Genomic DNA, 13,812 nt, shown 5'->3' with positions numbered 1-13,812 from the left:
TGGAACTTTATTGTAATACATTCTAGGGAAACGAAGCAAATGGTGGCTTATAATTGCAGGATCTATTTCCATAATGCAGCAAACACATTCTTAGGCGTTGTTGAACCTTAACTATGTCGGGATGTGGTGCTCTTGAGTACTTAAATAATAATTCAAGCGCCTGAACAAATCTTCCAGTGGCGTTTTTTATTTGGCCGGTACTTAATAAATGTTCAGCTTCGGGTAATATTTGTTCCAAAGTCTGTAAAACAGAACCATAACATAAAAATAAAAAAAATTGGACGGTGAGCTAAGATATCTTTCAGCTTTTAAATTACCTAAACGGTATACAATATTTGTGTTAACTGACAAAGCTAACCAAAACTAACAATTGACAAGTTTAAGTTTAAACTTGTGTAGTTGTTGGAAAGAGGTAGTATAACGCATTCCATTGTTGAAATGTTGAATATGTTTAAAAACTTTTGTTTATAAAATCGATGAAATATTGTTTTCCTTTCTTAGGCCGAATGTAACTTTTGTGTGTTTGCAATATTTTAAGGCGTTTAATTAATACCTTAGAATATTGTTTTCGTGTCTTACGCCGAATGTAATTTTTGTGTGTTTGCAAGAGTAGTTTGACTGCATTGACTATTACCTACCATTAGCGCCTTGAGATGTGGATAAATATTGGTGAAACTGTTACAATAATCGCAACATAAGACCGGATCATCCTCGGGGCTTAAGAGAAAAACGAACGGACAGCCCTTAGTTTTGCAAGGGATTCTAAGTACATCTGCATCCATTTCGCTGAAAAGGGGCCAAAGTTCCACGCACGGTTGGCACAGGCATTCGAACCAATAGTTTTTCTGAAGTTCTTCCTGTCGCTTCTCAATTGGATGCGTCATATATAATGGTCCATAATTTTCATAAATTATATCGTCAGCTTTTATTGGTTTAATGGCTCTTACCACCATTTTGTTCTTTATGTTGTATCTGAAAAATTGCAAACATTAATGATTTAGTAAGATTACCAGTTTTTTTATTCAAAGTGATTTTTTGACACACTTTGTTAATATCAAATAACACTGAGGTGAGATTAGTTTGGTTTAGCATTTTGTTCTCAAATGCAATAAATTTTATTATTTTTGATCGGCAGTTTTACAGCAAGATGCGTCTTTTTACTTTGCGGTATCGTTACCTAAGCTTTTTCATTACCAAGTTGTGGTTAATGCTTCACTCGAGGTCTAAATTTATTTCCACTTACCGTACAATACTTGGGTCACATGAATGGTTAAAGAGTGATAGCGTAGGATACAAGCCAGCACCTACGGCAATATTTTCAAACCCATTTTTCATTATATCTTTGGTTGGGTCTCCATCTGTATTACTGAGTTCAGAAATTTCATGCGCATTAAACTGAAGTAATTGCAGATGGCGCAGAATTAAACTTCCAATAAATAATTCGTCATCGGTTAGAACGTTTTCGTTGTAATCACCGAAATATTTTGCGTATTTGAGAACCCTTAGGAGGTATATTGATATGCAGGCGTAATGGATTAGCTCTTCTTTCTTCCTCAGATGTTCATGACGACACAAAAAGAACACATTATCGTAATCATCTGATCTAAAAAAGTTTTCCATTTATAGAATCGAACTTTGAAATAATTTAACATTGAAAAATGAGGTCACAGCATAAAATTAAGTTTTCAGATGGATTAAGAAACATTTTAGATAAACCAGTTTCCTTTGCTCTAATATTTTCTTAAGACAATTTGTATTTCTAATTTTACAATAAAAAAAGTTAGACAAAAGTTCTAGGGCCGCAAATGAGTTTCTTCGGAATTCACTTGTTTTGTCTATGGGGTGTCAACAGTAATAATTAAAGATTAGTAAAATGATGAGTACATTATCGACAACCAAAGGAAGATGTAATCCCTTCTTATAGTTGCAATAAAGAGCAATAAATTGAGGAAACAAGAGATTAGGTAATAGTAGATTCTGCCTTTATAAAAAGGGTCAAATTTCAATGCCAAATAATTGGTTTCGCGTTGTCTGTATATGCGCAGTACGTTTATTACGGAATGATTTTTGATAATTTAAACGTTTTAGTGCTGTAAATATAACGAAATCTTGAAATTTTTAGAATATGCGAACTAATTCAAAGTTAAAGACTTTTAACGATTTTTTTTATTCAAATTTTTTGTGTTGGTAGATATGAGACCTATAGGGTACATCGGGTTCAAAAGTTATACGAAAATGGTAAATACAAAAGTTGTAAAGATTCTTAGGATGCAAAATTTATAATTATTTTGAAGTATACAGGGGGACTCAAAAAAGGGCGACGCATAAAACATCCATTTTTTAAACACCTATTTTGAAATTTAGTTTTAAATTTGTTTTGAAGTTCTTCAACTTTTTTTTATTATTAATAATAACTACCTATACCTAGTAGCTTTTTCCAATATTCCAAATTTTCTAAAAAAATACTAGTTTGCACACTGGCAAAAAAATTAGGATAGCGCCAGTATTTTTGAAGCTAAATCACTCATATTAGATATTAGCGTTATGTGAAAATGACGTGGAAGATACATGCAACGGACTTTGATTTAGATGCGACGAATATATTTGGCTCATTTTAAATTGAAAAATCTTGATTTCCTAAATGGCACACCATATATATTATTATTATTTTTTCTGAAAGATCTTACAAAAATCTACAACTTTTATTAAGTGTATAAAGTTATTTATTCCACTACAAAACAGCATTTTTGAAAAACTTCCGGGCGAAACTCGAAAGGTCGTTTTTAATTATAATGGATAATGCCAGATATCATTCTACACTTGGTGAAAGTGTACCAAATGCATCGACAAGAGAACAAAAAATTATAAAGTGATCAAACATGTGACTTGTTAAAAATTGTCAAAAATTACAAAACAAACTTGCCGTATGCTACGGACGAAATAATTGCTGTAATGGGGCATCAAGATGGCTTCCTTATCATTGTATATTAAATGGCAGTGTAGTAAGTGCAGTAGAATTTGTTGTTCAGAGTTAACAAAGAAAATTGGATCAGTTGTATAACACATAGAGAAAATAGAATAAAAGAATACTGAAAAAAAGGGAATGCATTTGATATAACGGTGCCACCACTTTTTATTAATGTAGACGAAGGATCATTTTCTGGTAGCAACAGTCTCAATTTTGCTTCTGATGAAGGTGTTTCATCTTAAATACAAACTAAATATGGTATGTTTTGGTATTCTGTGTTTAGTTTATTTAATAAATCATCATATTTTTTTCATGTTGATTCATCCACCCTGATTTATTATTACATATTACTAGTTAAATTTTTCCCAAGTGATCGTTGGTGACGGCTGTCTTGCATTGATCAGATAGACATTTAGGGTTGTACAATATCTGTTGAAGTATAAGTGGAAGCAAGATGCACAATCTGTTTTATTCTGTCTGTTATTTTATTGCCGACTATGCCATCACAAATCGTACCGGCTACATATATAAAAAGCTTTCAGTGGCAGAAATCGATGGATATATTTAATCCTGCAAATGTCACAGAAAATAAAAATATGTTAGAGATGGTAAGACTTAGGTATAGGTGTTACATACAAAAATATGTCCACAAAGTTCGTAGGAATTCAAAAATTGAATGTTATTACTTGCCCCTGTATATATAGCAATCTAAAAATATAAGTGAGTCCAATCAACATTTCTCTTTACGTCTTTTTATATAGTTTGCTACAGTATTAATTAGTAATATGTATCATTATGTATTTTTTAGAATTAAAAAGAGTAAATTATCATAATCGTTAATAACTAATTAAATAGAATTCAAATTCAATAATTCGTCGATTGAAGAAAAATTGAAGTTTATAAAATGGTTTAAGAAAACAGAATCTAGGAATTTTTGATTTCTACAAAAGGTGAAGTTCAAAATGTTCCAATGTGAATTGTATTTGTAAAATTATTCTAAAGCTTAAAAAAATCTCCTAAAAATATAAAATCGAAGACCGGAAATTTCAGTCTTTCCTTCCTGTCTTCGAGATGCCAACGGTGAGAGTCGAATTTGAAAAGTCGGATATACGAAACAGTTTTTTTCGGTCTTTTATTTTTTTATTTTTTATGCTTTGTTATATCTGACTGTGGTAAAGACTTTTGTATCTTTTATTCGGTAATTTAAAGACAATCAAATACTTTCTTACCTATATGTTTTCTTCCTGCAAAAATTTTTCTTGCAAGAATCATTCAAATAGTCCTTTAGTTTGTTTTTCTTATCTCTGAAGAATTTTATCGGCCTTTGGCTAATTAACCGCATCGCCATTAAACAATTGACAGACGCATCGCAATCAAACAGCAACTTTTGAAAGCCACATTCTACACCGTGGAACGATTTATTCGCCATCTTTTCGCAATGTGTGCTGCAAAAAACTACCACGGCACATCCCGGACAAGCGATCGGCTGATCGACTGAAGTTAAACAATACTGACAATTGCTTAAAGTGTGTTCGCCATCCACCACCGAACATGAAGGATTTTCTTCCACGATGATGGCACCTGCAGGAATATCTTCCGTCGCCCTGGCGTACCGCCCTTGCACATTGTCTTGTTCTATAACTAGTTTAGAAGTAGCTGCAATATATTCCTGACCACCGATGAATTTATCATCGTTCAATATTGGGACTACATCTTTCTTGAGGTTGTGATGTTCGGGTTTACTTTTACTTTGAGTCACTTTCAAGCGTTCTATTTCGTGTTTTTTTCTTTCGATATTTTTTTCGTCGAGCCCGCTCTTGTCTAGACATTTCAACGCTTCGTTGTATGCTTCACAAGCTAGGTTTTTATTCAGTAACTCGTCGTAGCACTTGCCTTTTCTAAGCCAGATTTTGTACTTCAAGTTTACGGGGTAATCTCCGATTTCCATGAGGTAATCGATGTCGTTAAAAACACGTTTGTATTCGTGTAACTCGAAGAGTGCCGCGCTCCTATTGGATATTAGAACAGTCAGCATTTCCCGTTCCTTAACTAAAAATACGCACGTAAACTATGCATGGAAATAAAAACCCCCCGTTTGAACTTTGATTGAAAATAATACCTTATTATACCAACATACCAAGTTTTAAGAGGTGAAAGTATGAAGCGACCAAAAATATAGTGCATTCATTGCTTTGACGTTTTAAGTATTTTAAAGTTTATTCTGCATTAAGTATGTCTTGCCTGAGATGTATCGTAACGAATATTTGTTTTTATTTGAAACATAAATGGACAGTTTTAAATTTGATTAAGATGCTGCGGGGTATTTTCGTTCGCTTTTATTTTAACATCAGGTGATATGTATCCTTCTTAAGAGTTTAATCTAAATTGCAATATGTTCGTATATATTGACTGTGATCCTCTTGCGAGGCTGTTTTCACTGGATAGTTCAAAGTGTAAGGGTGAGTACCTTTACTCTAATTATCTTGCAGGTAACTTTGAAAATAATCATTTTTGTCTTGTTTGTCGATTAACAACATTCTTCTTCTTGTATTTTTGTGTCTTCTACATAGTTCTTCGATTTGTAAACAACAACAGTCCTTTTTAAGACTATAAATTATATTCGCGGTAGAAAAAGGTACGTCATAAGAATACAGATAAGTATTTATTAGAATCTTACAATAAAACATTTTTTTAAAACACTTTAAAATGTGGAGAGCGTGCTATGAAGCAGATATTCCCCTGTTAGAAAAAGACATGGAAAACAACGCAGTGTTTGAAGACCAAGGTAGTCGAATCTAATGACAATTTAGAAGACGAACTACCTCAGCGAATAAAAAAACGAATCGATTTGTCTTCCGATGCTAAACAAATTGTTTTGAATGTTTGCAATTTTATAAGAAATTCAGAAGGGGAAGTAGGAGCAGCAAGAAAACGACGAACGAAAATGGATTTTTAGTTCTAAACAATTAATAAACGCCAAGTGCTAATGGATTCTCAAAGAATTTAAATTTAAATGCCATTGAAAAATTTCGAGAGCAAAATAGGCCGATAGTGTATTTCGACGAAACACACTCACAAAAATGGTTATGTGGAAGATGCCTTATTTTTGTCTGCCAAAAACGTCAAATTCAAGATTCAAGTGTGGATTACTGGTTTGAAAATAAACTATTGCCAAAACTATCGCCAAATACTGTTATTATGTTGGATAATGCCTCGTATCATTCTGCCCAAATTAGAAGAATTCCAAATACTTCTTCAAATAAAGAAGAAATTAAAGAATTTCTGTACGAAAATGTCATTGTATATTTAACCCGATTAATATGATTTGGTATGAGTTGAACGCGCATATAAGAAGAAATAACACTGCACTAAAATTTAGTGATAGTACCACAAACGTACTTGGGCAAGAGGTAGCTAGAATATCAGCACAAATCTAGTCTAACTGTGAAAAACGAGTAATAAAAGAAGAAAATATTTATCGAGAATGGTCAGTGGCGGAGTTGATCATTGAACTAGGTGACGACATTAGTGATAGTGACGATTTTTTTATAGTTTATTATTATTATATTTATTATTTTGTACATTAATAATGATACTATGTAGAAATGTAATTAAATAAAACGTTGTAAATTGTTACTTTGTACTAATTTTTTTTATGTACATGTTTCAAGAATTTCTCGGTGAAAAAGTTTGAAAACATACTTATATCCCGCTTGTTAGTGTATGTAGGTAGATAAATTCCTAAGATGGTCCTGGAATGGTTAAGGGTAAGGGTCTGCTCGGCAGGGTGTTCTATAAGGGGCTGTGGTTTTGGAGTAATAAAGAGTAGGGAAAGTTAATCGCGGAGTCGGTTGTAAAAGCACTATATTTCTGGTCTAAGTATATTTGTGTATGTTAAATTTAAAAGCGAATTACTTGACTTTTCTTTTCGATAATTGACTAGCGAGTCCCAATTAATTATTATTTAATAATTGCTATTAATTTATTCAGTTTCAAAACACTTTGTATAATGATGTGTAAATTTATTTTCGAAAGGTCGTTCATAATACAATAATGCAAATAGTATATTTTAACAAACTAAGTTTGATAAACGCATTTGATTTGGCATGAGCGGAGAGTAACGGAGCGAGTGTCTAATAAAGGAACGATAGAAGAAGTTTATTATTTATGAAAGTTTCTGGTTCGCATAAAAACATTAGATATTAGGGCACTCGTTTGAGTCAAATATAGTTACGGTGTACTTGAATTGTTTTTGTTAGTTTTTTCTCCATTTTCCCACAAATGAATACAACTTTCTTATTTTGTAAAAAAAAATGAAAATGAAATTTATCGCAAAAATTCAAAAAGTTGTTCTATTGTGTTCTTTTACTAATTTTATGAAATCAGAAACGGGCTTAAGTAGTATAATAAGTAAGTGTGAAGATATTGCAGAGATCCTTCAAAAATAATTTATCTATTCATCGAATCTTAAAAAGGCAACGCCAATTTAATATAAATTAAATCAAAGTCGAAATCCAAAACTTTTCCATATTATTAATATTCAAAGAAATATCTTGTATATATTTTGAGATTTATTGATAAAATTGCAGTTATTTTATTCTAACAAAAGAAAAACTAAACAAAACTATAACAAAACGAAATCGAATTATGAAAAAAGATGATGCTTTTAATTGACAATGAAAGCGATATGCATTGACAAATATTATATTGGTTAGTTTTGGTTAGTTTGCGATATGTACGGCAACTCAACCTGTCTTCACTTTCATTTTTCTTAGAGCCTCCATATTGAATTTTAGAGTTTTGGAATGAGCGTAAAATTAAGTTAGGTCTTAATTATTTTATTAGTAAGCCATGATTTATTTAACATTAATATTAAGATTTAAGAATTTTCAATGGAACATATACGTAAAGAATGGCTTCTCAACAAGCCAGATGTCTTGGGCAAATTACCACCTGTGTCTTTTTAAAAAAGAAAAAGTCAGAAAAATCGTTAATTTAATTAAAATTAAAATCTTACAAGTTCCATACAAATTGAAAAAGAAAATCGCTACAGATTTGCAAAATGAAGTTAATTACAACGGAGATAAGAAGCTTCTAAATTGAATAGTGTTGTGACATCCATCCTGTTGAAACCAAGTTCTTTAAACTCTTCTTCGGTTAGAGTGCTTGTCCTTATTTAAAACACCACAATTTGTAAGCCTGTTCTCGTCGAACCACAATACATGATTCATATAAAAAGCAATTTTTTAAATTGTGTTTTTATGAGGTTGCCATCATTCAGAATACATCTCCAAATACCGTGCTCAGGTAATGGCGGCGTTTCTATGTGACTACAAGTACAACGCTAACATATAAAATAGTACTTATTAAAATATAACTTTAACGCTTTGACACTATTAAGACTCGACTTTACGAAGTGAGATAAACTCTTTTGTGCACTTGTGAGACAAAACAATACTTGTGTAAGGAAAGACGATTGACGTATGTCATATACGCTCTCTTAGGCGTCTTAAAAGTGTCTGAAAAATGTCACATTTTGACAGCTGTCAATTTAACCGTTTTGGATTTACAGGGAAAAATATAATCTGCCATTTTAAGTTTTTCGTCGATTTTCCAGAAACCAGCTATAGTAGGAGCGGAGATTTCTGCATAAAGAAGTGAATTTGAGACACGTTGAATAGCTGCTAATACAGAAACATATAAAGCAACTATTTAATTTTCAATCTTCAATAAGTTTGGATGCAGCATTTTTACGGTAGTATTTTCTCAAAATATGTCCAGATCTCAATAAATCTTCAGTGAAAAGGAGTTCAGTTTGAGGATATCTTTGTTTATAAGGATAATGGGGTAGGTATAGGTAGTTTTCTCATTCCCATATGTTTTCTAATGGCTATATCCCAGATAATGACTGAAAAAAACATGATTGGCATATAAAATAAGGAAATTGTATTTCTTTGTGAGCACAGAACTATAGAAAAAAAATCTAAGTATAAAGTGACCAAAAATTGAAAAACCGCTATATCTCGGTCGGCATTGATTTGGTTTTTGTGGTTTTTTCCATTAAATATTTTTCATAAATCGACAAGTCGATTTTGCTCTATCTAGTTAAGAAAAAGGATTTTACAGCCACCCCGTATGGAATATAAATAATTGTACTAACTAAATTAAAGGATTTAAACGAATGTGCCAAAATGCGACGAAAGCCCCAATGAAAGAGACAACTAAAAAAAGACAACATATTTTTTGGTTTTTAAAGAATCTGAATAATCCTCAAAAATGATAAAATTCCAAACGTAATGCGGTAAACAGTAAAGCTTTCAAATTCCAAACATGTAGAGACACTCATTAGTTTACGCGGTCGTGTCGTATTAGTTTGGACAATACGTTTAAAAGACGCTTGAGAATAAATTCACATTTTGTGCTCCGAACGACATGCCCTTTGAAAGTCGATGCGATAGGGACGTTTAGGAATCAAAAGGATTTTTATTGGGACTTTATCCTCATGAGAATGGGAAACGATATTGTTTGATGATTTTTTTCTTCTTTTTTGTTTGGTTTACGAACATTTTATTGACTTTTTTACAGTATATGTGTACAGCTATACTGACAAAAAAATTATGCAAGGGGACTAACGACAGATAGGAAAAAATCAGACGAGAGCAATTTCGGCACATGGCTGTTTTTTTTTGTGCTGGAATTATTGCTACGACAAATAAAAATATTTCATTTGCTTTGATTTGATTTCTGTATGCCTTCACTGTGCAACAAGAATTTAATGTTTATGCAACTAGAATATTATTAGATTGGTATGTATGTCATCTTAAACTGCAGTTGAATATGGTTGCACATTGTAATTACTAATTTATTCTTGTGAAAATGTAATTTTAGAACCACACGAGTAATTAGCATGGCGTATATCTAGCTATAAGTAATACTAATACAAAATAGAAAACACACATCGGCAAATTCTGCGAAAACAACTGACTTTATTGCTTATATCTGATATCTGAATATTATATTATATTGCCAAATCGATTGCATTTTAGTATTAAGAAGCTAAAATAGAGTCAGAAGTTCCATTTTCTATATATATATATATATATATATATATATATATATATATATATATATATATATATATATATATATATATATATATATATATATATATATATATATATATATATATATATATATATATATATATATATATTTATTTAAATAAACGTAATACAAAAGGCTTTAATAACGAAAATTATACATACATACTTTTCTTTGCATATTATATAATATGTCGTAGGTTATGATCCCAATATTCAAAAATACAATTTTCGTCCTAGTTTTTCAGAACCAATGCGATGGGAATCAAACAAATAATAATAATAACATACTTTTCTTTATTATAACAGTTAAATTTTATAAAACTATGAAGTAACATATAAAAATTTCATAATGAAAAAAGTTTTATTCTTTTCAGCAATAATTGCTATTGTAGTACTTTGAATTATATATTATTGCATCATTTTTACAACTACACTTTTTTGAGAAACAGATGCAACTTTTAAAACCTTGTCCACTAGTAAGGTACTGCATTTCTATCATTTCTCTTACCGAATGTTAAAAAAGAGGCTTGAGTTCACGTTTCTGTTATTGTTGTTGACCATTTTTATACAGGGTGTCTAAAACTAGACCACAAACATTTACATTTTCGAAGTCGCTAAATCGTTTTATTCGACAACGTCATATTCTCTTATTTTTTGAGTCCAGTAGTTGAGAGGTAAAGACTGTATTCTCTATTAAAAAAATGTCAAATCTAAGATGATCGGAGATATGAGGTGAAAGAGATACCATATGGATATTATTTTCTTTACAAAAAATACCTATATGCACCAATTGAAATGTGGCTATTGCAATTATCTGGAACCAATAGAACGGGATCAGAAGTAGTGTATGTTTTGCAAAATAACTCCTAATTGATCCAATCATTCTTAAAACATCTGTAGAAGAGTAAGAGTAATTCTCAGCCGCAATGATAGAAAAAACACCTCTTATAGTCCTCCCTCTTTCAGCGAAGATGGCAGAAACCACTTTTTTGCTCCTCTGGCTCCGTATACCTGGTTTCCTCCATATTAAATATTCTGTTGGCTTCAAATCTAAACTTCTGCATGAGAGTTTGCAGATTACAACAAAGTTAACTAAACTAGTTCCCTTAAGCTGCTTAAGTTTTATCTCAGAAAATCTACTTAAAATTGATTGAATATGATTAAAAATTATGACTTATATTAAATGCTACATATTAAATGCAGGTGTCACACCATACCATAATTTTGAAAGTAGTAAAACCTACTCCTTTAATTCGACTTCTATGGCTTTTGACAATACAGTCTTACATGTTCTAAAACCTTTTTTTCTTAGGGTTTATTCAGATATCTTGAAACATGTTAATGCTTCCCTAATTTTTCGACCATCATTTTTTATTGAATCTAGCGCATTTTGAAGATTTTTGGCTGTTTAAAAAAGGATAATGTCAATAAAATATTTAAAGGCATAGACTGCAGCTCTGGTCAACTTCACTTGACCCTCATCCAAAAATTGAAAGATGTTTCTATATATATATTGTATATATATATATATATATATATATATATATATATATATATATATATATATATATATATATATATATATATAAATATATGTATATATATATATATATATATATATATATATATATATATATATATATATATATATATATATATATATATATATATATATATATATATATATATATATATATATATGTATAAAAATGGTCAACAACAATAACAGAAACGTGAACTCAAGCCTCTTTTTTAACATTCGGTAAGAGAAATGATAGAAATGCAGTACCTTACTAGTGGACAAGGTTTTAAAAGTTGCATCTGTTCCTCAAAAAAGTGTAGTTGTAAAAATGATGCAATAATATATAATTCAAAGTACTACAATAGCAATTATTGCTGAAAAGAATAAAACTTTTTTCATTATGAAATTTTTATATGTTACTTCATAGTTTTATAAAATTTAACTGTTATAATAAAGAAAAGTATGTTATTATTATTATTTGTTTGATTCCCATCGCATTGGTTCTGAAAAACTAGGACGAAAATTGTATTTATGAATATTGGGATCATAACCTACGACATATTATATAATATGCAAAGAAAAGTATGTATGTATAATTTTCGTTATTAAAGCCTTTTGTATTACGTTTATTTAAATAAATATTTTTTTACTGCAACAATATTTTTCATTTATTTGAACGTATACATTGTAGTCAGTTCACATATACCTAACGTTTTGCGAAATGTACACATTTTACGGTAAAGGTGTACATTTCCCAAGAACGTACATTTATGGTAACATTTTTGAAATTTTGAAAAAAAGTCGATTCCCTTTTACATCAGCTAAATTACAAACGAAAAATCACTAAAAATAGTAATGTCCCACTTATTTGAAATGGATTCTTTGTGACTTTAATGTTTTGAATAAACTTGCCATTTCTTGTCGTTGCCGCTTTGTTTCGCATTTGTTTATACTATAGAATTATAGTTATTATAAGATATATGGCACAACGTACTACTGACCTTCAACTATTTCTTCGGTATTAAATATCACGAACATATTAATTACACTAATTTTTATTTTTTTCGTAAAATTTGGAGACGCTGTATTGAGTTACGAAACGTATTTAGTTCATACTACATAGAGCTCTTTGTTTCAAATCAAATCGGGTGGGATGGGAAAATGAAAACACTAAAAATTAAAATTACCTGTTCCTTGAGGACACTTTATAATTCCTTCGTCGTACAATTTCAACGCGTTACGATAATCCCTCCTAGCGAAAAGTTTGTTACCCTCATTTTTCATATTTTCCGCTACTTTGATATCTTTATCGCTTGCTTCCGGTATTATTATAGAAATCTTCTTCGCCGTGTCGTACATGAGCTTTATTCTTGATACGTCATCTTTCGTCCCTTTAAAAGCATCGATACATTCGTCCGATAACTTTCCAATTGCATTTTCACAATACTTTTGAAATAATATTATATTGTTCTTGCTCATTTTATCGTACTAGTTGAGACAACTTAATTACAACGTAACCGTACATCGTCTGCGGGAGTAGTCAAATGGTGTTTAAATCTATTAATAGCAAAACCGAGAATATATTTATTGGTTGGTATTTCTGTCTTGAATTCGGTTTGATTGTTGTGGAAAAAATGGCTATTTTTGAAATTTATAGTTGTTTTGTTGTTTAATTAAAATATGTTAATAAAATTCGCAGAGAAAATAGTTTTTTGAAACCGTCAAAGAGAGCACCCAAAATTTACTTTAGATGTATTTTTTAAATGCACTGTCATAAATTAACTTTTTACTATTGTGATCTGTATTTATTATTCTACTTGTTTTTATACAGTGTGTCCCACTTAAGAACTGTCTACCCCCGTAGAACCTTTGTGTATGGTTTGATTTTGATCTTTTTTTTTTGTTGGATAGGTTTCTGAAAAATGCACTAAAACCTTGTTTAACTTATTGCTTCAACTTAAAGTCATGGCCAACTGAGACTATTTAACAAAAGAGAGCAGTAAGTAGTTTTTAAATTTAAATTTAAATAAATTTAAATTTAAAAGTCGAATATTCGCTAATAATAATAACATACTTTTCTTTATTATAACAGTTAAATTTTATAAAACTATAAAGTAACATAAAAATTTCATAATGAAAAAGTTTTTAATGTTGAAAAAAATAAATATTGTAAACCTTATAAATAACGATTATTTATATCTTACAAATTTTAATTATGC

The 13,812-nt window shown here is 30.4% G+C and overlaps 1 protein-coding gene across 1 annotated transcript; it reads right to left on the bottom strand.

Moving 5' to 3' along the window:
* Positions 1 to 19: 19 nt before the first annotated feature.
* LOC132701738 (SET and MYND domain-containing protein 4-like) lies at positions 20 to 13,116 on the bottom strand. Its single transcript, XM_060669895.1, has 5 exons — positions 12,781 to 13,116; positions 4,198 to 5,017; positions 1,244 to 1,603; positions 639 to 972; positions 20 to 241 (listed from the first exon to the last, which is right to left on the bottom strand). Exons 1-5 carry the CDS (start codon positions 13,070 to 13,072, stop codon positions 23 to 25), a joined length of 2,025 nt encoding a protein of 674 aa, XP_060525878.1. The 5' UTR covers positions 13,073 to 13,116; the 3' UTR covers positions 20 to 22.
* Between the last annotated feature and the right edge of the window lie 696 nt (positions 13,117 to 13,812).

The sequence above is a fragment of the Cylas formicarius genome, unplaced genomic scaffold (assembly GCF_029955315.1).
Source record: "Cylas formicarius isolate icCylForm1 unplaced genomic scaffold, icCylForm1.1 PGA_scaffold_10__41_contigs__length_53128322, whole genome shotgun sequence".
NCBI lineage: Eukaryota > Metazoa > Arthropoda > Insecta > Coleoptera > Brentidae > Cylas > Cylas formicarius.
The sequence above is the reverse complement of the archived record's forward strand: the minus strand, read 5'-3'. Positions and strand labels throughout refer to the sequence as shown.

Bases quoted from the DNA above. Each gene is read 5' to 3' on its own strand.
- LOC132701738 (XM_060669895.1), bottom strand. From the start codon at position 13,072: ATGAGCAAGAACAATATAATATTATTTCAAAAGTATTGTGAAAATGCA. The intron at 973-1,243 runs GTAAGTGGAAAT...GCAATTTTTCAG, and splicing joins TGTGACCCAAGTATTGTACG to ATACAACATAAAGAACAAAA. The intron at 242-638 runs GTAGGTAATAGT...TCTGTTTTACAG, and splicing joins CACATCTCAAGGCGCTAATG to ACTTTGGAACAAATATTACC.